Source organism: Tasmannia lanceolata, unplaced genomic scaffold (assembly GCF_043159265.1).
Source record: "Tasmannia lanceolata isolate RefF3 unplaced genomic scaffold, GAP_Taslan_0.1 ptg000037l, whole genome shotgun sequence".
Classification (NCBI taxonomy): domain Eukaryota; kingdom Viridiplantae; phylum Streptophyta; class Magnoliopsida; order Canellales; family Winteraceae; genus Tasmannia; species Tasmannia lanceolata.
Window position 1 is genome coordinate 4,696,166 of NW_027518714.1, and position 23,123 is coordinate 4,719,288.

Here is a 23,123-nt window from a genome sequence, read left to right on the forward strand (position 1 = left end):
TTACAACTGGACTCAGGCTTTGAGGAGACCCATCCCCTCCATCTGTTTTCGTGTCAGTAGGCCTTGATTTTGCAGCAAATAGAGCTAGGAAGTCAGACACTTCTTGTCTTTTTTCTGAATCGCCTGACTTCTCTGGAAGTAAGAAATTCGCCATTGTTGGGCACGAAGGAGGAAGAGTTTGTTCTGTGAGTATATCCCTTACCTGGGATGGATCACTTCTCCCTGCTTTCGTCTTATTTTTGTTTTTTGTTTTTTCCGCCTCCACTGCTCGACGAGTCTGAGTTGGACATACCATTACTCTTCTTGTCACCAGGAGCTTCTTATGTTGGTTAAGGAAATTCTTCCACTTCTCTTCCAGCTATCAAATTTTTTATGTTTTTAAATATGCTATCGACAAACATCAAGGGCTCGAGCAGCTGGACGGGTGATGCCAATGAGGATGATAGAGCTTTCTTCTTGAGGGAATCGATATGAGAGAAAAAGCTGGGGGCCAGGCAGTCTTGCATCGGCCAGCCACCATTTTCCTCATTAAGGTAGAAGGAAGACTTACCAGGGTGGGTCAGGGATCTCCATCTTTCTTCAAGACCTTATTGTTGTAATGCCTTACACCATATAATTTCTCCAAAGTTGGAATGCTTTGCTTTAGACGTTGCTATATTCCGTCAAAGATCACTTTGACGTTGCCAAGAAAATATAGCAACGCCCTTTGAATGAATAGCAAAGGACGTTACAGGGGGTGTTGCTATATCAAAGGTCACTTTTGCTTTGGCAGTAAAACTAAGACGCACTTATAAAAGGAAATAAAAATATTGAACAAGAAAATTCCTAAAACAGAGATACAATGTTAGATCATCACTATTGCTGTCTCTTGTACATTCCTTCGATAAGGGAGTTGGGAAGCTGACCAAGCAACTGCTAAAATTGAGCGAGAGAGAGAGAGAGAGAGAGAGTAAATGAATAGTTTCTAACCGATCTCAACCTACTTGGAAGGTGTCCTAATCAGAAAGGCTTAGTCTAATGAATGAATAGGTTCAGAAATGACAATTCCACTGTTTTTAACAGATTCTTCATTCACGGAAAAAACCACCAGACATAAATGAATCAGGCCCGCATTTCTGACTGAAATTCCAACTTCAAAGTCATTTACACAATGTTTTTATGTAACCTGGTAACAAATAGCAACCAATTTTTGAAAAGTGCAGTACGAACTGATGTAACTCTAAGGGGATATACATCTCTACTAAGTAAGCAAAGCAAGTGGAAGTTCTTAAACCAAGTTAATCTGCTGCCTGAAAATCTCCAAAATCATCTTCCACTGTACCTTGGGTGCTTTTCTTTTCAGATGGCGATTCTGTGGATTGAGCTTCTTTTGTAGAGTGTATGGCAATATTATTAGTATTCTCTTGAAGACTCAGATCAGGTGGCATGTTGGCCGGTTTCTCAAAGGAAGTAACAGGCGAAAGTGGGGGAGGTGGTGGTCTAAGACAGATTGTGGGCTCTTTCTTGCTAGCCTTCTCATCCAACGAGAGATTGTTGAGACCCTGCTCAAAAAACGCTGACTTTGCACCAGAAGTTCCTTTCTGTGAACACAGAGAAAGTAATCACAATCTCATTCCAATCAATAATTCTGACCTATATAAATGTGAATGAAGGTTGGAGGTGTAAGAAATATTACATTATTTAAATGAAGCACAAGGGTTTGCCCTTCTTTTAGACTGTAATCAACAGAAGAACTGCCCTGGTAATGCTGCTCCATCTCTTCAGCAGTCTTCTTTTTGTTTAGATATCTTTTGAATTCTGAAGGAGAAACAGTGTTATATCGGTTGCATTGGTCAACAGTTCATTCTTTCATATCACACTCCCATGGTGTAACTCATTTGCCATGCCCCCTGATTGAGCTTGTTAAACGAACACATGCTCCAACTTACTGATGGTATTAAATAACAGTAACTTTCCTTCCACACTAGGCCCGGTTTGGATTGCAGGAAAAATACTTCTTGTGGAAAAATTTTCCTAGGAAAATTGCTTCATCTCCATGATTAAAATGATATAGTTAATGCTTATTTAGAGGGATATCATTATAAATTGAAGCTCCCTCTAAATAAGACTTGAAGGGCTGTGGTTCAAGTTTCTTTTTTCCATTTGTAATCAAACAATGGAAAAGTAAAAAAAAATTGGAAATTTTTTTCTTTCCCAAACTTTTCCAGAAAATTCCTGCAATCCAAACAGGGCCTAAAAGAAAATACAGGGAAAAAAAAAAAGAAAAAGAATAAAGCAGAATGAACTGGAGGATACTTCATATGGTCATGAAGGGCGGCTTGGAAGTCATAAGCTTGAGGTCTTTCTCGGAAACCTATTCCAAAAAAAGCATGACGTAGACGGCCACCTGCATGCATTACAAGCACAAGACTCAAATTCCAACTTAGCCGTGTGTTACAATCACATGCATTACAAGTCAAAGTGCACTCCAGTTAAATGAAAATCCAGATATTGAGGGAAAGAGAAAGGCCTAAAAAAGGGAGTACAGGAGTGAGTAACCAGTGGTATGACATGACAATAAAAATGTATTTTTTAACCAAACTAAGCCACCTTCAGTTTATAGGGTTCATTTGTAATGTCTTCTGGTTAAAATTCATGCCCCGGATTTCACTTTTCCAGCATTATTCTTCAGGATTTTGACTTCAAAATTCTTAGAATGATCTCCTGGCATTGGATCAGTTGCACCTTGAATCCATTAACTGCGATATGGAACATGTGTCTGTTTGTTTGGGATGCTGCAACAGTACTATATTTGAAGTAATCCATAAATATTTTTTGCAACATGAAAATCCGATGGAATGGTGGATTTCTAGAAATCGGGTCTTACACCTTCAGGTTCACGAAGGCACAAAGCAGAAAAGACAACCCATTACACAGCTGTACCCAATTATATCTCCCAATCAATTGTAAGGACAGTACTAGCATCGATCCGAGATTTTATTTTTTTTTGACACAACTCACATGATGCTATAATTTAGTTCATGCATCTGGGAATAATCTTCAGTATGATATGATGGGCTTTTTACAATCTTTCCATTACTATATGCTCTACCTCTCTATCAGCAATGTTCTCGGGCAATCATAATGACAATATGGAATTCTATAATCTGAGAGAACTTATATGAGAAATTTTAAAATTTTCATATTTTGTTTTCTGGTTTAAGTTTCCTATCATTTCTTATATTTCTGAAGCAAAAAAATAATATTGCATTTTCACTTTAAGAAAATGACAATTTGCTTGCCTAGAGCTATGCCAAAAGACTGCACCAGTTCTAGAGCAATTAGATGATAAGACCACACAAGAAAACCGATAATGGAAATAATGATTCAAATCCTAACACGATACTCTTACATGAACTTACAGGTTTTTTCATAAAACACCATCAGATGTGTCTATAGGTTTATTCATAAAACAACATCAGGTGTGTCAATAGGAACAGTGAGCTCAAGTCCTTTGACAGTTTAAAAGAGAAATATTTAGAAAAAAAAAACAGAAGAAAGAAATTAAACCACGCACATAAAATAGAAGGATTAGTAATTTACCAATATTCTCTTCAACCCGAAGAACGAAGTATCTGGAGAAGCAAGGAATAAAAACTCAGATATGCAAGTCTGTACCTAAATACAATGTATCGGTAATTTGGATAGAAGCTACATACCAAAACAAAATGAACTATATTTTCCAAAAAGAAAAGGAAAATGAAGAACCAAAAAAACAGAAACGATTATAGACAATGTATAGTATGAATCAATAACTCATGAAAAGGAGGTAATCTCCATAAATCATTGAGGTATTGAGTTAATATAGATTGACCTTGGTTGAAGTAACGATGGAACCAAACCTGCTGCTGTCAATTACAGGCTCCACTGGATGGGGCTCCCCATTTCTCAGGAATGCTCGAGCATAAAGTTCTCCTGCTTCAGACATTAAATATGCTTAATAGAAACAACAAAAACATAACACGTACGATTGGGATTTTTCTTCTCCTCTAGCAAAAACTAAAAGATGACTATACCTGTGGCCTTATCTTCAAGCTTGATAATGCACTCCTCTCCCTTACTGATTACTTTTAATGTCCCCTCCCATGCCCATTTGTTGACATCCCACTCATCAGCCCTAAGAATCAGAATACGAATTTACAAACTTTTAACTCCAATAAGTGCAAAAGTCCCTTGGACCTCAGAATAAATATGTGTGTCCATACAATTCAATACAGGTATAGATTGTGATAGATTGTGTTGAAGTGTGTAAGGTCATTTTGGTCATTATGTGTATAAGTGAGGGTATTGTAGTCTTTGTACTATGTTGCCCTATTTTGGGCTTTATATATACATCATTACATGGGAGAGCTCCTTAGTGGAGAATCTCACCATCTTCTCCCTCGCTCTTCTTCTTCTCCTTCTCTTCCTTATCCCCATTTCTAACAGATTGTATTGATTAACCACCTTCAAACCTGAATAGTCAGATGCTGACGGGTGAACAGAATCAAATGAATACTATGTTCTATCGTATGTCAAGGGAATGATGCATGGTAACCAAAACTAGAACAATCTGCTTACCATATAATGCCCTAAAATAACAAATATTGACACAAGCATAGTGTTGATGTGTATGCGTGAGTTTATGATGGGGCCCTTCACTAAAGGACATACTTATACAGCTTGTTTTCCCTTTAATATAATACAAAAGAGTAGAAGATGTGGATTGCACTAAGAAACTCCATGACTTCCTTTCCCCCTTCTCTTTGTTTCTCCTCGTATGATCTACCTTTTATCTCAATCAACCATCAACATCTACTTGATATCAGAACAAGGTGTTGCCCTTTTGCTGAAAATATTTAAGGCTCCCTAGGCAACAAAAAGGTCACACAACTAGGATCAGCAGCCCTATGGACCATTATGGGAAACTGATCATCGAGGTATTTATTCATAGGGTGTTTTGGAGTTTTCTTTGTCTTTTCCAGATTTTTTTGCTCAAGTTTTGAGAACCTAGAGATGCAGCTTCTCCAAAAATCCTGAAATATTCAGATCTGATAATTTGGAGTTGGTACCTTTGTGGAGATTATGTACGTTATTTACCAGTGTTTAAAAATTCGTTGACTCGACTCGGAACTTGCCCGAGTTGACTCCCTTTTACCTTGGCCGCGTTTCGCTTTGCACTACATCCTCATTCCGCATTCTGCTTTACGGAGTCAATAAAAACTCCTATGACTCTCCCGAGTTATGACTGCGTCAACTGCATTATTGGCCGCATCCGCGCCGAGTTGACAAGGATTTTTCTTGGTCGCGTTCCGCATCACATCCTCCTTTTTAAACACTGCTAATTATTTACAATGAAATTTTGATTCTATATGATTTTCTGAAGATCCAAAATCAGATCTGAACTGATTTTGAGAAGTTTTGAAACTTCTAGGGTGACAACCCCCCATCCCCCTCTTTCTTGTTTAACTGGGCTATCTTCATGTAATCATCCTATATCTGAGGAGGCCTCAAGTAAGAATATCGAGGATCGGCATATAGGTTTACGAGAGGGGGGGAATTGTTTGGGTGAGATATGATTTGTTGTTGTTTTGCAAAGGAAATAATGAGATTTGTTGGGAAATCGAGAATGTCTACGAACAGCTTGTCTGAGGCCACAAGTAAGAATATAGAGGATCCACATATGTGTCTATGATTGGCAGTCATGGTGCTAGTCCAAATATACATATTACAACTGCACAATTGGACGGGACAAACTTCCTAGTTTGGGCGTAGTCTTCCAAGATGTATATTGTGCGTGTGGGAAACTTGTTACCTTACTGGTTGAGAAAAGGCACTGAACATGGATGATCCCTCATAAAGGGAGCAGAAAAATCCGATGGTTATGTCATGGCTTGTGAGTTTGACGCATCTCCACCCTCCAAAATTTGTGGGAGGAGATGGATCATCTGCAGCCTGCAGGTGATCAAGTGGAAGGAAATGACTCATGGGGTAGCAAAACTTTTATGCCTATGGATTCTCCTACGGAAGCTAGAAATCATGGTAGAAGGCCCTGTGAGAATTTATTTTAATAATCAAGCAACTATCAACATTGCCCATAATAATCCTATACAAAATGACATATTCAGATGGATAGAAACTTTATCAGTAAAAGACTTATTTCTAAGTGTGTTTACCTTATTTGAGATCAGAGGGCCAACTAGCTGATGTATTTACAAAGGGTGTAGTAAAGCCTAAACTTGAGGTAAGCTTGGCATGATCAACATTTATGACAAGCTTGAGGGGGAGCATTGTTGTGCGTGCATGAATTTATGATGTGTCCCATCAATAAAGGACAAATATGTTATGTTTTATTTTCCCTTTAATATAAAATTATAAATATCAGAGATTAAAAGGCGTGGGTTTCGATAAGAAACTCAATGACTGCCATTCGCCCTTTCTTTTCTTTCTCTTCTCTTCTATTATTCCTTTTCTCTTCCATCAACCATGAATTTCAACTCATACACTACATGTTGATATATTTGCCTAAATCAGTAGGATCCTATAAACCTCTTTCTTGTTCAAAACCTGTAAAGCTGCAAACTCTCATGCCCCGGAGTCTTATATCTCTTCTGATCACTAAGGTTCCAGGTCACAGGAGAATGGGTATCGCCACTGAAAAGGTGTCCTAGAGGTTACCAACAATCGGTTATGAAAATAGGGAACAAACAGATGTTAATGAGACACAGAAATGCAATTTTATATATGCTATCATCAGTTGGACTGGGTATTGTTGTGTGCGAATGGGAGGTGACACCCCAGTCAACCGACAACTACTTGCGACTTGTGTATGTAGAGTTGTACAAACATGAGACCACAAATGCAAGATTCTTTCAACACAAATAACTCAGGAACATGTGCTGCGATCATATGGCAAATATTTGAACAACTTGTATTATCTTGACCAGCTCCATGCCATGTTCACAATGTGTTGTGACCTTTGACCAGGGAATCCATCCTTTTGCAGACAACGGACATTAGGCATCTTGACTTTAGAATATCAGGAACTACATGCCATTGGAAGACGAGTGTAATTGTTTGGTTCTCACAACGAATGTGCATATTAAGATAATGCTAAAAATGTATATTAACAAGGGTGTTAGTCCTAGATAGTCTTAATCAAATAGAAATTATGTCAATCCATTAACAGTATATGCACCCTGCCTTGATCCACAGGGTTCCATTCTCAATCAAAGAAGATTGTTGTTAGTGGAGCCTTTGAAAAAGTTCCAGCGAAGCGGTGGAGGAGTGCATGGCCAACTAGCTTTTCATTTGGAAATGCTACCATGGAAATTGATAGGTACATCAAGTGGTTGACCAAAGGCAGCCATGCCCATTGTTCAAATCTCTTTTTAAACCAGCTTAGTTTAGTACTTTTCTCATCAGTAAAAGTGAAGAACATATATCTACCATAAATAGATTAGTAGGCCTTGTGAACTTTGTTCAAGACTCTTTTTAAACCTTCCTAGCACTTTTTCCATTAGAAAAGTGAAGGTCATATGTCTACCAAAAATAGATTAGTAGGCCATCTCAAAAGGTGCCATCAAATAATAATGGTGATATGTGATAACCATGTCCAATATCAAGCTGATTGCATAGGCATCATAAGATTTGCATCCAAAAGGTAGAGATGTTTAGAGCATGACCTGTAAGAAGCTGCACTTTTCCTTGGAGGTATCTGTCCATCGATAATAAATTAACATAATAAACACATCATTAGACTATTACAGATAAATGGTATTTTACATGGAGAACGGGAAAAATTAAATACTGAATACCAAGAAAAGGATTTTACATAACAAAAAAAATATGTATTGCCGTAAAGATACTTGATAAGCTCTTAAGAATCTATAAGCAAACACATACTAGTAAATACTAAAACTGATTGGATCTAGTTAATCAGTTAAATTGAGTTGATTGGATCTAGTTAATCAGTTAAATCATGTCGACGGGATCAGTTAAATTATTTGAACAATGGTCACGATGAAACATATACAGTCCAGCAAATGATTGAGAGAGAAAAAAAAGGGAGTCTGAGCTGAAGTAGTAGAATTAATTGCAAATAGTTCATGTAGCACTGGAACATTTAATTAGATTAACTTATAATATGCATTGAAACAGCAAGCTAGAGTTTAAATAAATAAATTTTTAGCAGGAAAGGGAAGTACAAGATACAAATCACAACATGACACATTTTATGGAATACAACATTATGAAGGAAAAATATTGCAGGGACTTCAACATTGCGTATTTTAGGCTTGTTGATGGTCAGGTGATTATCTGTAGATTACAAGCCTGGAATGTTGTGACCAACAATATAGTCAAGAACTCCTGTGACCAACAATATATTGAAGAACTCCCACAATATACACATCCATAGCATGTTAACTGTGACCGCCCATTATAGTACCCAACTCAAATACCCATAACCTATTACAATAAGAGGAACACTAGACTCAAGACAACAATTCCGGACTTGTATCCAACATAGAACTGCCAATTGAAAGATCTTCTGCAGTTGCCTTCAAAACAACTGACACTTGCATCTCAATTACGGAAGACCCTGAAGTTAAACCAGAAATCTTTGCCTTGAGATTTCAATCAAAAGGCACAAAAGTTTTTTTTTTACCAAAAAGGGCACAAAAGATATTTCCAAAAGCTATCTTACAGGCCCAGCAAAGATGCAAAAATATTACTTACGGAAGACCCTGAAGTTAAACCAGAAATCTTAGATTATCAAAAGGCACAAAAGTTTTTTTTTTACCAAAAAAGGCACAAAAGATATTTCCAAAAGCTATCTTACAGGCCCAGCAAAGATGCAAAAATATTACTTACAGAAGACCCTGAAGTTTAACCAGAAATCTTTGTCTTGAGATTATCAAAAGGCACAAAAGCTTTTTTTTTTACCAAAAAAGGCACAAAAGATATTTCCAAAAGCTATCTTACAGGCAGGCCCAGCAAAGATGCAAAAATATTACATAATAGGAGTGCCTTCTCCGGTCTAAAGCTTTAGAATAAAATACTTCATGATAAATCAAGAAATGTCACAAGGCATAAGGTCTAGAATCTCAGATCTGAGGGAAAGCTGAACAATTTAGACACTGCTAATTTTTCTTCCGTTAGGAAGACTTTTCTACAGAAGTGTTTGGAACATATATAAAGTAGTAAAAGGTAAAAGTAACAACAATACTGTGTCGTAACTTGTAATGCAATTCGATGATGTTATAGGAAACCTTTTCAACAAAAGTGTTTGAAACATATATAATGAAGCTAAAAGGTAAAATTAACAAAAACACTGTTCTAATACAGTTTGATGGTGTTATTCATCAATAGCATATTAGATAGGTTTTTTTTTTTCCCTACAATTCAGATTTTCAAAAACCAGTGTCATCTGAGCTAAAAAATAAGCCAGTACCATAACTACTAAAACATATGTCCTGAATGGAACGTATCCAATATCTGTAGGTTAATTGCTTCGAGGCATTCTCCACCCTAGGACTGAAGAGACACTGATTTTGAGTTCTAACATTTTCACTTCATGCAACACCTTCCACAGCATGCTACCATCCAGATCAGATATCTGCCTATAATAGATGATATTGCAACTATAACGATGGCCTATGATCAAACAATTTACATCAAACAGTTGCCAATCGGTGGCACAACTCAATCACACGAGCAACGTCCGACACCCATGTATTTGCCAAAAGCCAATCTAATATGCTCCAATCAATTGAAGGCCTGTTGCACGTCAAACAATCTCGCACCCAAAACATAGCCATGCATCGCACTGAAACCAATTGAAGTATAAAAATGTAACAGATTAGGATTTAGTCCTAATTCAGCCAGTGCCTGAATGCAGACTGTACATACGTCACGAATCTGTTCTCGCTGTTTATCTAGAATTTTCAAGTATTCATTGCACTGTACACTGTGCTAGATGAAGAATTTGACAATCATTCTTAGTTTATTTTATATATGGGTCCAATGTAACCCTTGTGGAATAGGGCATTATTGTAATTTCCTCCACAATTCCTTCTCATCCAGTCACAGTAAGCAGAAATTCCCCTAATGATTCTTCCACATTTATGGCAAGCTTTTCAATCTTCATTGAAGAGAATTCAAAACAGACTAAAATTGGGTGAATGAATTCACACAAAATCCGACCAATGACGATTACCACATGTCATCTCGATGTGGGTGACTTCTAAATTGCCGATCCTCAATTTGAACAGCATTTAGTTAAATTGAAATGGAAATTGAAATTCATTCTAGATGGAAATCGATGATTTAGCACAATATCATATCTAAAGACAAGAATTTCAGTTCCAGAGATAGGATTTCTCATATAAAATCAAAGTTAAAGAGAGAGAAAATAATAGGGAGGGTTAGAGAATATTACCAAATAGACATAGCATTCGCTCACTTGAAAGAGCACCAGTTCAACTGCTTCTATTTCTTCTTCTTCTTCTCCTCGATCATCCAATTTCAATGATTTCTCCTGCCCTTTCTCCATGCTCGAAATCTAAGATCCGGTTCGAACAATACAAGAGAGAGAGAGAGAGAGAGAGAGAGAGAGAGAGAGAGAGAGAGAGGAGTGAGACTAAAACAAGAAATTCGCAATATGGAGCAGGAAATGGGAACTGATGGAATTAAAGATGGGAAACGAAGAGGTTTTTGTACTCTCCTCAGGTTTACTTTAATTGGTGATCCCCCAATCAGATCATCAGATCATGGGACCACTCGATCGTTCAATGATGGGAGAAATTAGACCGTCAGATCAATTACCATTCAGGGTATTATAGCATCTTAGTGGACACGTGTCGCATTTGTACTTTATGGGCCAGTGGGCTACCAATTCAAAGTGTCTTAAGGACTACGGATATCGCTTAGCCTGGTTTCTAAGAAACTTCGTTTTGCACAGGTTTTACCTATTTTAGTAGGTTCGGGAATAAGAGGGAATAAACTTTCGGTACGTTTGGATTGGTTGATTTTTACGGAAATCTTTTTCTCTCACCTAGGGGTTTACGCATAGAAGCAACTCCGTTTGGTTGCCGGACTTTTTTTTTTGGTTCTTGGGATTTCTGTAGAACAAAAAACTCCCTGGGAGATTGGTGAAAAAAAAAACTCTCTGGAGGTATCCCGGTAAAATAAAAATCCAATGTTTGGTTGACCGGATTATGGTGGGAGCTTTGTTTGGTTGCTTGAATTGTTGGGAAGGAAAAAAAAATCTTCTGCAAGCTTATTTTTGGTTCCTAGGAGTTTTTTTTTTTTTTTTTTTTTTTCCAGGGTAGGGTTTCGTGCATGGTTACTTTGGTTCCTAAGATTATTTTGAGCCCGGCAACCAAACGTGGGTTTCCTACGGAAATTCTACAAAAGTCCCAAGAACCAAAAACATTCCGGCAACCAATACCAGTTCTGAGCTTCACAACCGGTATTTACCGAAATACCCTCTTGACGAAAAAATTAAAAAAAAAAAAAAAAAAAAAAAGTGCTCCTAACACCACAAAAGGGGGAATGATAAAAAGGGTGATGATATTTTCACCTCCACTCAAGTATGCACTCGCCCCACTTTTAATGCGTTAAAGTTGCCCACTATTCACGTTATAAATAAGGGGGCGAATACGTACTGCAGAGGGGTGAAAATATCATCTCCCTATTTATTTTGTCTTATTTATTTAATTTATTTGAGGTGGCTGTTCTCCCATGCAAAAGCCAGCCGCGAAATGGCTTTATGGGAAATTGGGTAGCAAATCCCTTTAAACTAGAAACAAACATGGATCGGAATCGGATTACCCAAATTTAAAGGTGACAATATGGGCCCCTTTACCCCGACTAAATAGTTACACCCCCTTATTTTCATAGATGCACCCCTGCTTTTCACAGCTTCTTTCGTTTGTTTTTCTGAGTTCCCAATTAGTATAACTGCGTAATTCATCACCAATGAAAGGAGCTTGAATTCTCCAAGGGGTGGTGTATCAATCAAAGCAAGGATGAGAGCAGGTGGGACCCTCAAATAAAAAATCTCTGAAGAGAGAACCTATCAAGGAGTCCTTATCGCCTTCTGTGGGAGTGTATAACCCCCAAACCAGGAAAACAAAATCCCGGATTTATTCAATGGTTGCAGAGAAACAAAACCATTTGTGAGATGCCCTACTTTCGCCTGTAAGTTTCAACGTTTATTCGCTTTTTTATATTCTTTCTTTTCCCGTGCTGGCTTGAGTTTTACTATATACCCTTTTCCTCAAGTGGGTTTCATGTAAATTTTGTTTCAATTTTTTTTATTACTGTTACTACTTGGAGCCCCATAAGGGTTTTTCTATCAGATTCAACGAAAACCCTTTTCTTTTTTTTGGGTCTATTAAGTAGAAGTATGAGAATGTGGTAGAAATCCATGAACTGTATGTGTTCAATCAGTTTATTCAAGCAGGTTTGTTGAAAGATTGTTTTATGAACACTACTTTTGAGGGAATTATGGCTAAAATACCCAGCCATTAGTAAAATATCAATGCACTGCACATGATGATTTAAATGAGAATAGTTGAGTGTCCATACACTCCCAGTATTTCCTGAGAATAAGAAATTGTAACATTGAGAGCTTGGATTTGGGTAACACGTGTCAGTTTATTATAGTTTTTATTTTTTAATATAAGCTACTTGATCTTCAATTTGCTTCACCTGAACAAAACTGTGATTGTTTTCTGTGTGCTTTGTCCTTGTGTGATAGTACACAGTGCTATGTCTTCAATTTGAAATGTATCCCTTTTAAATTTACTGGATGTGATGATATGGGAGTACTCGTATTATCACAATGCTTTTACATTTGTGATAGTTGAAATGTAGCCCTTTTAAATATGTCATAGCCAGGCAAATTTTGCCATTGCTAGCTGGACCGAGCGATAGATTTCCATGCCTTGCTGGACCACACCCAAATATATCTAAACAGCTAGAATTGGAATTTCTATCACCGGAATCACCATCCCCAAAATGCAAGTTACCAGTTAAAATTCTATTTTCTATGCCTTGCTGGTACACATGATGTGCGTCTGACAACTCTCTTCATCGGACACACACAATCATGACCAATTCTGATTTGACCAATTCTGATTTTAGCCTAGGACACACACTCATGAACAGTTCTGATTTTGGCCTATGTAAATGATATCATAATTACTGAAAGTGATACTCTTGAGATTCAAAGAATGGAAGATGGTCTAAAGGAGAATATCAACACGAAAGACCTTGGAGAGCAACACAATATGGTGGGAGCACTATGGTACCACATGTTCACAAGACCTTATATTACTAATGCTGTAAATTAGGCCTTTTAGCTTCTACATGACTCAAGAGTCAAGAGAAAAACACTTTTATGATTATGAGGTACATTAGAGGCACTCTCGATCATGGATTGTGTTTATGGATCCTGACCATAACAAGGGAGTCAAGGTTGGAGGATATTTTGATGGAAACTGGGCCAGTGATCCTAATACAAGGAGGTCAATTATAGGGTTATGTATTCTAAGAAGAATTGATAGCAAAAGGCAGAATCCAATTGCAAGTCTTGTGCAAAGGTAGAATATTGGGTGATAGCTTCTACTACTGTAGTAGTCTGTAGACCTTACTTGGCTCATGCGTCTTCTATAGGAATTCCGCATTAAACTGATTCTTATACTCCCAATTGTGTTGATCAGAGTGCAATCTAGCTATCACAAAACCTAGTTTTTCATGCTAGAACAAAGCATATAAAAGTTCACTATCCCCTCATTTGGTAGAAAGTAAGTGGTGAGTTCATAATTTTCTTTTGAGTCGAGATCAGTTGCTGATAATTTCATACGACCACAAATTAAGTCGAGGGGATATCAGAAATCTGTATATATGTTGTGTGATTCGGCATTCTGTCACGTACAAAATATAAGATAATGCAATCCTCAGTAGGAGATGAATGAAGCAGTTGTGCATCTCTCTCACACAAACTTTTTCTCTGCTCTTTATTTCAAAACTGTGTGATTCAGGAAGCTTTTAAATAGTAGCCTAATTCACCATGTAATGGAAATTTCCTTGCTGCCATAATGCATCAAACTGTGTCTGAATAGTAAAATCTAATGACCAGCCGTCTAAAATATTATCTTGTGAAGAAGTGGGAGGGTGAGAAGAGTGTCCCTGGTTAAAATGGACAAAGAAACCCAATAAGTACAATAAGCGGAAGTACCTACATCTACACGATGATTATTATGAGCTTAAATTGAGTAAAACCTTTGCATTTTGATATCAGGATAGTAGGTAATTCACCCTTTAATTATGCTCCCAACACGCTTCCGGGATCGCTTTTGACGTCTGTGGTGGATCGTGGACCTTTGCAACCAACTGTAATGCAAGCAAGTTATCAGATACTTTTTCTGAAGAATATTTCCCGGTCTCTTGCCTTCAATTATCCCATCCCAAAAGTTCAATTGTGGGGAACATTCCAACACAGTGTGAATGTGGAGGCTTCATCTGAAACTGGACTTCATTGTCAGACACAACTGAATATGGTCTCATCATTGGAGCCGAAAAGCCATAAGGAAAGTTCAGTTGACAAAAACGAGGAGCATCTATTGCATGATTTCAAGGGACTTTTATTTGATGAAGTGGGTAGTGCTTCTATAAAACACACTAATGAGGATGATAAGGAAATTCAAAGAAGAAGAAAGATTGGGCTCGCAAACAAAGGAAAAACACCATGGAACAAAGGCAGGACGCACAGTGCAGGTTAGCTCCAAGCTACTTGCTTCTTAAATGTTAATGGGAGTCTGCAATTTGCATAATTTATCTCATTAACCGACATTGTCTTACTTACAGAGACCCGTGAACGAATCAAGCAGAGAACCTTAGAGGCCTTGAGAGATCCCAAGGTGATGTCATGTAAGAATCAGTTTTATGCTGTTTGTCCCATGGGTATTGCACACCTGCCAAACCACATTCCTGCTTCTTTCATATGTCAAAGATTCATAGAATTTTTTATTCTCTTCTTTTATTTTCAGATCAGAAAGAAGATGTCTGAATGGCCTCGTGCTCACAGGTATGCTTGTTTCCTCCACTCATTAAATAAAGCGAACCTACTTTATACTGGTAAACTTCCCTTTTTGCAGTGTTCAGAGCAAGGCAAAAATAGGCATTGGGTTGAGAAGGATTTGGGAAGAGCGCTTGAAATGGAGAAGGTTACAGGAGAAATGCTATTTAAAATGGGCAGAAAGCATTGCAGATGAAGCCAAGAGAGGTGGCTCTGACCAAGTAGAACTAGATTGGGATAGCTATGAAACGATGAAAGAACAAATAATTCATGAACAGCTTCAGTGGGCTGCAGACAAGGCAAAGGCAAAGGAGATGGCAAAATTAAAGGCAAAGGAGATGGCAGAACTAAGGGCAGAACAAGCAGCAAAAGAAAGGGCAGACAAGAAAGCGGCAAGGCTTGCCCAACAACGTAAAGAAAAGGAACAGAAGGCAAAAGCCAGAGCAGAAATGAAGAAAAAAGTACAGAGGAAATCACAGGAAGAGAAAGAAGAGTTGTCTGTATTTACAAGGCTAAAACTCAAGGCAAGATTAACCAAGGTAAGACCATGAACATCCCCACAATAACCAAATAACAGTTAGCTATCCGCTTTCAAGAATGATGTAGTCAATGGCTTACAAAAATGCCTCAATGTCCCGTTTACAAATAAGATTAAATTAAAATATTCTTATCTGCAAATAAGGACTAATTTTGGTGGCACCCAAAGAGGCTTTTACACGAATTTTGTTTGACAAACATTGTTATGCATGTTTGATACAGAACAAAAATTCTGCAGTGGGTGAAATTGCTAGCCAACAAGGCATGGCAAATGACATCGAGCCAGCTATTGAGAAATGGGATTTAGAGTTTATAAAGAGAGAGAAAAAGAGAATGGAAGTATCACTTGCAGATCAGATACGAGCTGCCAAGAATAGAAAGACAGAACCTGCTGCAAAGGAAGTTCCGAAAACGTCATTTTTCGATTCCTCAAGTGAAGGGAAATCAGGAGGCAGCTAACTTCGATATGCTATGTAAGGAAGGTGGCAGTACTCAAATCTGTTTATTCTTTAACCTTCAGCTATCATGTGTATGTACATATATAATATATTGGAATGCTCAACTGAAGGGTGCCCTTTCAAAAAACAGCCGCAAGGGTGCCCCAGTTGGGTCCATGTCATCAAAGTTCGTTAATTAATCCATTGCATTTACATTTTTCAGTGCTATTATAATTGCACTTCGATGATGTGGATCCAACAGGGTTGCCCCTGTAGCTGGTTTTTTTTAAGGCGCCCTTCAGTTTAGCATTTCTCTATAATATATTGGTGCATAATTGTATACATGAAATCAACATTGCTTGTATGAATTAATGAACTGTTTCATATGCAGATCTCAGATAAAAGGAGGTGCAGAAAACATCTGTTGTTAGACCCCACTGACAGCCATGCATTTATCATTACAAGAACTATGTGTTGTAGAGAGCAATTGGAGTCCTCAAAATACTCAGGATTGGGCCAGCATATTCCCCATTGAGTTGCGGTGAGCAGCTAATGGAGTTAGTACCATTTTTTTTTTAGTTACTACCATTGATGAACAAACTGTTTAATGATCCATTCTTTAGCTATAATGTATGTTAAAACTGTTATGTCATTTCTATTAATGAACCAAAATTTCCAATTTCATAATGTTTTAAATCAAACACTTGTTTTTCAATGAAAGATAATGAAAAAAGTAAGGTTGCAATCATACAAGCATAAATGCACATAAATGCACAAGATCCCATCAGAACTCTGAAGTTAAACGTGCTTGGGTGACAGTAGTACTAAGGATGGGTGATCACTTGGGTGGTACTGCTTTTAAGGGTTGAACCTCTAGCCCATTTTTTTGGTTGAATTGCACCTCTTTCTTCTTCTTTTTTGATGGGTAAGCTGGGGTTAGGCGAGACCCCTACCAGATTTCATTAAACAAAGAAGAAAAGATACAAGAGGGCTTAAAGGCAAACAAGAGGAACAAACTCCCCAAGGAAACAATCATATGTCATCCACATACACACAACTGCAGCAGAAAAGAAGATAAAGAGACCCAAGGATTACAATCTAAGGAAAGGAGTACCATTTCGGTCATCATCAATAGCCAAGAGAAGGGCGGGGGTGGCCAAGAGTACCAAAATGGGGGTACCTTTACATGGATAGATTCTTTTTGAGAGAATATCGGCTGCTGCGTTTCCTTCTCTCCAGGTGTGAGTTATTTTCCATTCGTGAAACCGGTTCAGCAGATTCTTCAATTGAGCTAACAAACCTTGCTTTTTCCAAGGGACAGTGGCAATCCCCCGGATGATATCAACAACGAACTTTGAGTCGGATTCAATCCATAGGGAATCGATACCTGTGGGCAAAGCAAGGTGAATCCCTTTTTCGATGGCTAGCATTTCCAACTCATAGATTTCTTCTTTCTCCACATTATCAGAGAACATGGAATGCAACATCCCTTTTGAATCCCTGATGAGCCCTCCAATACCACCTCCAGCAGAATCTAGCGAAGCATCAGCATTGAGCTTGAATTTGAAGGGCTCAGGGAGAGCCCAGGAATAGAATTTTTTCTCTTTGCCGTTCAGGACAAACTGATAGTTGAAATTTTTCGGAGAGTTCATGTTTCGATTCGAGCAATTGTCTTTCAAGTGAAGCCCATTCATCTTGATGCTGGCCTCCATCAAGACGACTTTGAGAACATATCTTTTATGGGTAGAGGTCGCTCTGTCCAAATGTGATGAATCAGAGAACTGAAACAGATCTTAATGACAGTAGCAGTCTGACCTTTGCCAACCGCAGTCAACCTGACCCACTCCTCTTCCTCAGCGACAGTAGACTTCAGCCTTTTGCGGTGCCCACTTCTCCATAATATTTCTTACCATAGCCAAGAAGAGTAACTGCAATGGAAGAATAGATGGTCAATTGATTCAAATTCTGAGTGACATAGAGGACAGGTTGTGTCAATGGCAATGCCCAGAGAACTAATTCTGTCTTTTGTGCTTAATTTATGCATGAGAGTTTTCCAGGTAGTGAGAGCGGATCTAGGGGTATGACCAGAGAACCAAACAGTTTTGACCCATGGCGGTTTGCTGGATTTTTCTCTGAAGGTGTTCCAGCCAATTTTAGTAGAGTAGAAACCATCAATGGCAGGCTTCCAAATGGGATGATTGCACCCATCCTCACTTAGCGGGATCTGATTGAGCGCTATTTTTTCTTCCCTGAGAGAAGGCTTATCAATTTGAGGTTTCCAGCTTCCATCCTGGTAGATTTCAGAAAGCAAGAACATGGCACTCAGGGGGTAATCAGCACGGTAGCGGGAGAAGGAAGAATGAAGGGTGCTGGAAGGCAGCCAAGGCTGATCCCATAAATCGACTTCATCCTCTTTCCCAATTTGGTAACAGATGTGAGGCCTGGCAAGATCCCTAGCTTTAAGGATATTTCTGATTCCCCACGAGGGCTTCGAAGGCATTTTAATGGACCAGATGTTTTTATTCTTCACATACTTAGCATAGATCCAGTTACTCCATAGTGAATTGTTCTTTTGCAACAGGTGCCATAACTGTTTAACCTGCAACCCATTGTTTAGGTCTTCCAGCTTTCTGATACCCACTCCACCTTCATCTTTAGGCCTGCAAATGTCCAACCAGCTTACCGAGTGGAATCTCTTAGTGGAATCAGTGCCACCCCATATGAAATCTCTGAAAAAAAATTCAATTTGAAGAAGAATGCCCTTTGGGAGCGCAAAAGAGGAAGCCTAATAAGTTTGTAAAGAACTAGGAACAGTTTTCACTAGTTCAATTCTGCCCGCTTGCGCCAGATTTTTGGAAGTCCACTGCTGCAGCTTCTTCCTGATTTTGGAGATCAGGGGGGTGAAGTCGCTTGCTGAAAGCCTAGAGAATATCAGGGGCAGGCCCAAGTATCGTATAGGTAGCTTTCCTTCTTTGATCTGCAAAGTGTTAGAGATCTCTTTTTTTGCAGAGACCCCTAAGCCCGCAAGGAAGACTTCGCTCTTCTCTTTGTTCACATCTAAACCCAATACAGCAGAGAATTTCTTTAAGCAGACAAGGATTTCAGAGGCACAAGATGGGATGCCTTTTGTGAAAATCATCAGGTCATCACGAACAACAGGTGAGAAATGGAGATATTTCTTTTTGAGAATGGGGTTGCGATTTTATTTTGGTCGAGAGCTTCATCAAGAAAAATGGACAGCATCTCCATTGTGATTGCAAAAAGAAGGGGGGACAGGGGGTCACCCTGACGGAGCCCATTTGAAGAGGAGTCTCTATGAGGGGTGCCATTGATCAATATTGAGAATGATGGTTTGTTGATACATTCATATATCCAAACTAACCATCTATCATGAAAACCTTGCTTTTTCATGAAATTAAGAAGAGCTGAACGATTCACATTGTCAAAAGCTTTTGCCAAATCTAGTTTGAGGCACATGGATTTTGGGGATTTAGAAGACTGGAAGTTGTGAATGAGGTCATGGCTTAACAAAATATTTTTTTGGATATGTCTACCTGTTATGAAGGCTGATTGGGCTGGATGGATGAGGGAGTTCATGACAGATTTTAATCTCTCTGCGAGGACTTTGGTGATGGTTTTCTAGATAAAGTTGCAGAGGGATATTAGCCTGAATTTATCGGGAGAGGAAGCATCGAGACATTTGGGATGAGAGCAATAAAGGTAGAATAAATTTCAGAAAGCAGCGTACCTTTTTGGAAGAAATTCTGAATTGCTTTAGTGAAGTCTTTTTCAATTAGATACCAGAAAGTTTGAAAAAAAACAGCATTGAAACCGTCGGGGCCGGGGGCCTTCTCTTTGTCTGCACTGAATACTACTGTTTTGATTTCGTCTTTTGAAACAGGCCTAGACAAGAGGCTTGATCAGCATTCAAACACCGAAGGGGGTTAGGAGTGGGATGGGATTGCAGATTTCCATTGTTCAGAACTTGCTCGAAGTGCTGCACAAAAGAGTTAGCAATATCAACGGGATCAGAAGATTGGGTGCCATCAGACCTGGTGATGAAGTGGATACTGTTATGGTGATGGCGGGTTTTCATGGCTGAGTGGAAAATTTTGGTATTGGAATCTCCCAGTTGGAGCCATTGCACTCTAGATTTTTGCTTATATAGGGATTCTTCAAGAGCGGAAGCTCTAAGGAGATCAGTTCTGAGGTCATTTTCCTGGGTGATGAGAGTAGGGTCAAGAGGATTAGATTGCGGGAGGGATTGGGTTTCAGCAAGATTGTTGCGGATCAGAGGGGTGCGAATATCTATTCTACCGAATACATCTCTATTCCAAGCTCTCAGATGCAGTTTTACCTGCTTAAGCTTCTAGCTGAGTTGATACATAGGAGTGCCCTTGATTTTGATGCTCCAAGCTTGCTCCACGTTTGGGTAAAGAGATTCATCTTCAGTCCACATGTTCATGAATTTGAAAGGCTTTGGCCCCCAGCTTTGTTGAGCGTCCATGGATATTGAAATTGGGCAGTGATCCGAAATACCCGGGGCAAGGAATTCAGCAAATGACTGCGGGAATTGATGAAGCCAGAGATCATTAACGAGAGATCTATCCAGCATTGCCACCTTTCTGTTTTCTGTTGACCTGTTATGCCAAGTCCAGCTCTGCCCATTTGAGGGCAGATCAACCAAAGAGCAGTTAGAGATGCATTCATTGAACTCCTCCATTTCATTGAGATGATGATTGGTATTTCCAACCCTTTCATTTGCATACCGTACAACATTAAAATCACCCAGCACAATCCATGGCAGAGTGATGTTAGGTTCCAAGGATTCAAGGTTCGACCAAAGAGCTCTACGGGAAATATAATAATTGTGCGCATACACCGCCGTTGGATTGAAAATCTGGTTTGATTGGAGCACTCTAACCTCAGAATGCACATATTGACTGGATTCTTCAAGGATTCTGATATCAACTACTCTAGGATTCCAGAGAATCCACACTCTTCCTTTTATGACTGAGGAATAATTACCATGAGAGTGCCAGCCTTCGATAATCAAAGAGGAGTATTCAGCTAACTTATGAATTTTAGCTTTAGTTTCTATTAGGCAACAGATGGGGGCCTTTGTTTTTCTGATGAGAGCAGAGACCTCATCTCTCCTTCTACTAGTGCAACGACCTCTAATGTTCCAGGCGTTTATCATCTTCAATCAGAATATTTGGAGAGGGTTTTGGGCTCACAAGGAGACTTTTTGAAGAGGAGGTTTGGGGGATTTGTGGCAAAGGGCCGGAGGTGGATGTGGGGGTGTGGGAGTGGGTGAAGTATAGGTTTAGGGTTGAGTGAGGGTGGAGCCTGAGAGGTGGGGGGAGCAGTGGTGGGTGAAAAACTGGGATTTGGGGAGGTTTGGGAATTGAGAGGGGGTTGGGTAGCAAGAGAGAGAGCTGTGCTGGATTTTGGGGGATGCGAAATAGAAGCAGATGCAACAAGCTCAGGGGAATGACTTTTCATTTCTAGAGGATTTGAGGAGGGTTCTGAGGATTTTCCTGGGAAGGAGAGGGGGGTTACGAGGCACAGGCAACAACATCATCAGCAGGAGGGCAGGTATCCTCTTCCAGGTCACCAAGAATGTCAAAAATATTTGAGGTCTGCACATTTGCAACTCTCTGGATAGGACTATTGTAGTCAGCAGCGACAGGGACAGAATCCAGCATGATTTCTGCAGAAGGTTTTGCAATCCATTCCTGCTTTTGTCTGGCTTTACGGATGCTTTGGACTTGGTTTTGGGGGCATCTTTTGGTTAAATGGCTGAATTCTTTGCAGCAGAGACAGGCCTTGGGTTTCCAGTCATATTCCACGCATGGGTTTCCAAGCCAGTTGGAGCCTGGATATGAATGGTGTCTGGAAGCTCATCTTCGGCAGAAACTTCGACGCAGACTCTTGCAAAGGTTAACCTGCTACCCTCTGCTGTTTTAGTGTCCATGTATAATGGTTTACCGATGAGGCTTGCCAGTTTGCCTAGGCCAGTTGGGGTCCCGTATTTCAAGTGAAGGGCCGGGAATTTGATCCAAAGAGGTATGGAGGAGAGTTTTGGCTTTTCCAGCGTACAATCCGGGGTCCATTTTTGGATGATTAAAATTCGACCCCCATACGTAGTATAGAGGTTTCCAGCACTTTGGTGCAATCTTCTTCGTTACTGAACCTGAATAGGAAAAAGTTGTTGGGTAAGGCTACCATATTGAAATCACCTTTTGGGCTCAATTGGTTAAGGCGTTTTTTCTTCGTGCCCTGAAGTTAGTGGTTCAATCCCATCTTACCTACAAGAAAAAATAAAGTAATTATGCGGCAGAAATAGATAGTGGTACATTATGGCGAGATGTTCTCAGGAATGGTCAGATCGACATCAATATGAATATGTTGATTAAAAAAGGGAAATGATTTCAGCATTCCTTTGTTTTGATGAAGTTGGGCGACCCACCTTGTGGTTTGGTATTTAACGGCTTGTAAGAGATTTTTTAGAACTGTAATATTCTGCTGCTGTCAAGATGAGAAGATGTTTAGCGTATCTTTATAAAAACATTGTAGCGCTGAAATCATTTTCCTTACAAAATACTATAAATACTGGCCATAAGGCAAATTCTTAACAGCCATGTTTTGATACATGACGCTCATGTTTCTTGTCTTTTATATTTAAAGAGCTGTAAAAGGGTTTTTACAGTCCCAAAAAGCACTTACATAGTTACATGACAGTTAAATGCTAATAGACAAGATACATGACGCTCATGTATCAAAACATAGTTGTGCTGAAATCAGTTCCCTTTATTTATAGGCGTTAACTTCACCACTGCTGCGATGTCCAATTGGCATTGAGCTAGGATCACGTGGGCCTCTTCATGATCTTATACAAGATCAATGGTATTGTTTACACGTTCCTGTGTGGGACCTAAGGTTGATTGCTAGGATTGATCAAATACTCAATAGTGGGAGCTTAGTGGCCCTCATTTTTTATTGATCTGAGCCTTTCATTTGAGAGGCCTTGCTTTGGATCT

At 39.1% G+C, this 23,123-nt stretch overlaps 2 protein-coding genes across 5 annotated transcripts; one reads left to right on the forward strand and one right to left on the reverse strand.

Annotated features, from left to right (window-relative positions):
• Window positions 1-1,028: 1,028 nt before the first annotated feature.
• LOC143861781 (Adaptin ear-binding coat-associated protein 1 NECAP-1) lies at window positions 1,029-10,660 on the reverse strand. The gene is made up of 8 exons (XM_077372709.1): window positions 10,460-10,660; window positions 7,704-7,735; window positions 4,056-4,156; window positions 3,882-3,954; window positions 3,583-3,614; window positions 2,296-2,386; window positions 1,676-1,787; window positions 1,029-1,580 (listed from the first exon to the last, which is right to left on the reverse strand). Exons 1-8 carry the CDS (start codon window positions 10,571-10,573, stop codon window positions 1,278-1,280), a joined length of 858 nt encoding a protein of 285 aa, XP_077228824.1. The 5' UTR covers window positions 10,574-10,660; the 3' UTR covers window positions 1,029-1,277.
• Window positions 10,661-11,923: 1,263 nt separating this feature from the next.
• Window positions 11,924-22,667, forward strand: LOC143860046 (histone-lysine N-methyltransferase, H3 lysine-79 specific-like protein). Of its 4 annotated transcripts, XR_013239560.1 has the most exons (9): window positions 11,924-12,222; window positions 14,330-14,805; window positions 14,896-14,948; window positions 15,078-15,115; window positions 15,186-15,645; window positions 15,866-16,116; window positions 16,472-17,319; window positions 17,402-17,483; window positions 17,726-22,667. XR_013239560.1 is itself a non-coding variant. In XM_077370555.1 (7 exons), the coding sequence occupies exons 1-6, from the start codon at window positions 12,206-12,208 to the stop codon at window positions 16,100-16,102; spliced, it is 1,281 nt and encodes a 426-aa protein (XP_077226670.1). In that variant the 5' UTR covers window positions 11,924-12,205; the 3' UTR covers window positions 16,103-16,116; window positions 16,472-22,667. The 4 variants fall into 4 exon arrangements, 1 of the variants encoding a protein (XP_077226670.1); XR_013239558.1 differs by having other exon boundaries at window positions 16,472-17,483; XR_013239559.1 differs by having other exon boundaries at window positions 17,402-22,667.
• The last annotated feature ends 456 nt before the right edge of the window (window positions 22,668-23,123 follow it).

Excerpts from the sequence above, each read along its gene's own strand:
- LOC143861781 (XM_077372709.1), bottom strand. The coding sequence starts at position 10,573 with ATGGAGAAAGGGCAGGAGAAATCATTGAAATTGGATGATCGAGGAGAA. Across the intron at positions 4,157-7,703 it reads AAAAGTGCAGCTTCTTACAG|GGCTGATGAGTGGGATGTCA; the intron begins GTCATGCTCTAA and ends TCTGATTCTTAG. Across the intron at positions 3,955-4,055 it reads GCTTGAAGATAAGGCCACAG|GAGAACTTTATGCTCGAGCA; the intron begins GTATAGTCATCT and ends TGTCTGAAGCAG.
- LOC143860046 (XM_077370555.1), top strand. Across the intron at positions 15,116-15,185 it reads GAATGGCCTCGTGCTCACAG|TGTTCAGAGCAAGGCAAAAA; the intron begins GTATGCTTGTTT and ends CCCTTTTTGCAG. Across the intron at positions 15,646-15,865 it reads TCAAGGCAAGATTAACCAAG|AACAAAAATTCTGCAGTGGG; the intron begins GTAAGACCATGA and ends TGTTTGATACAG.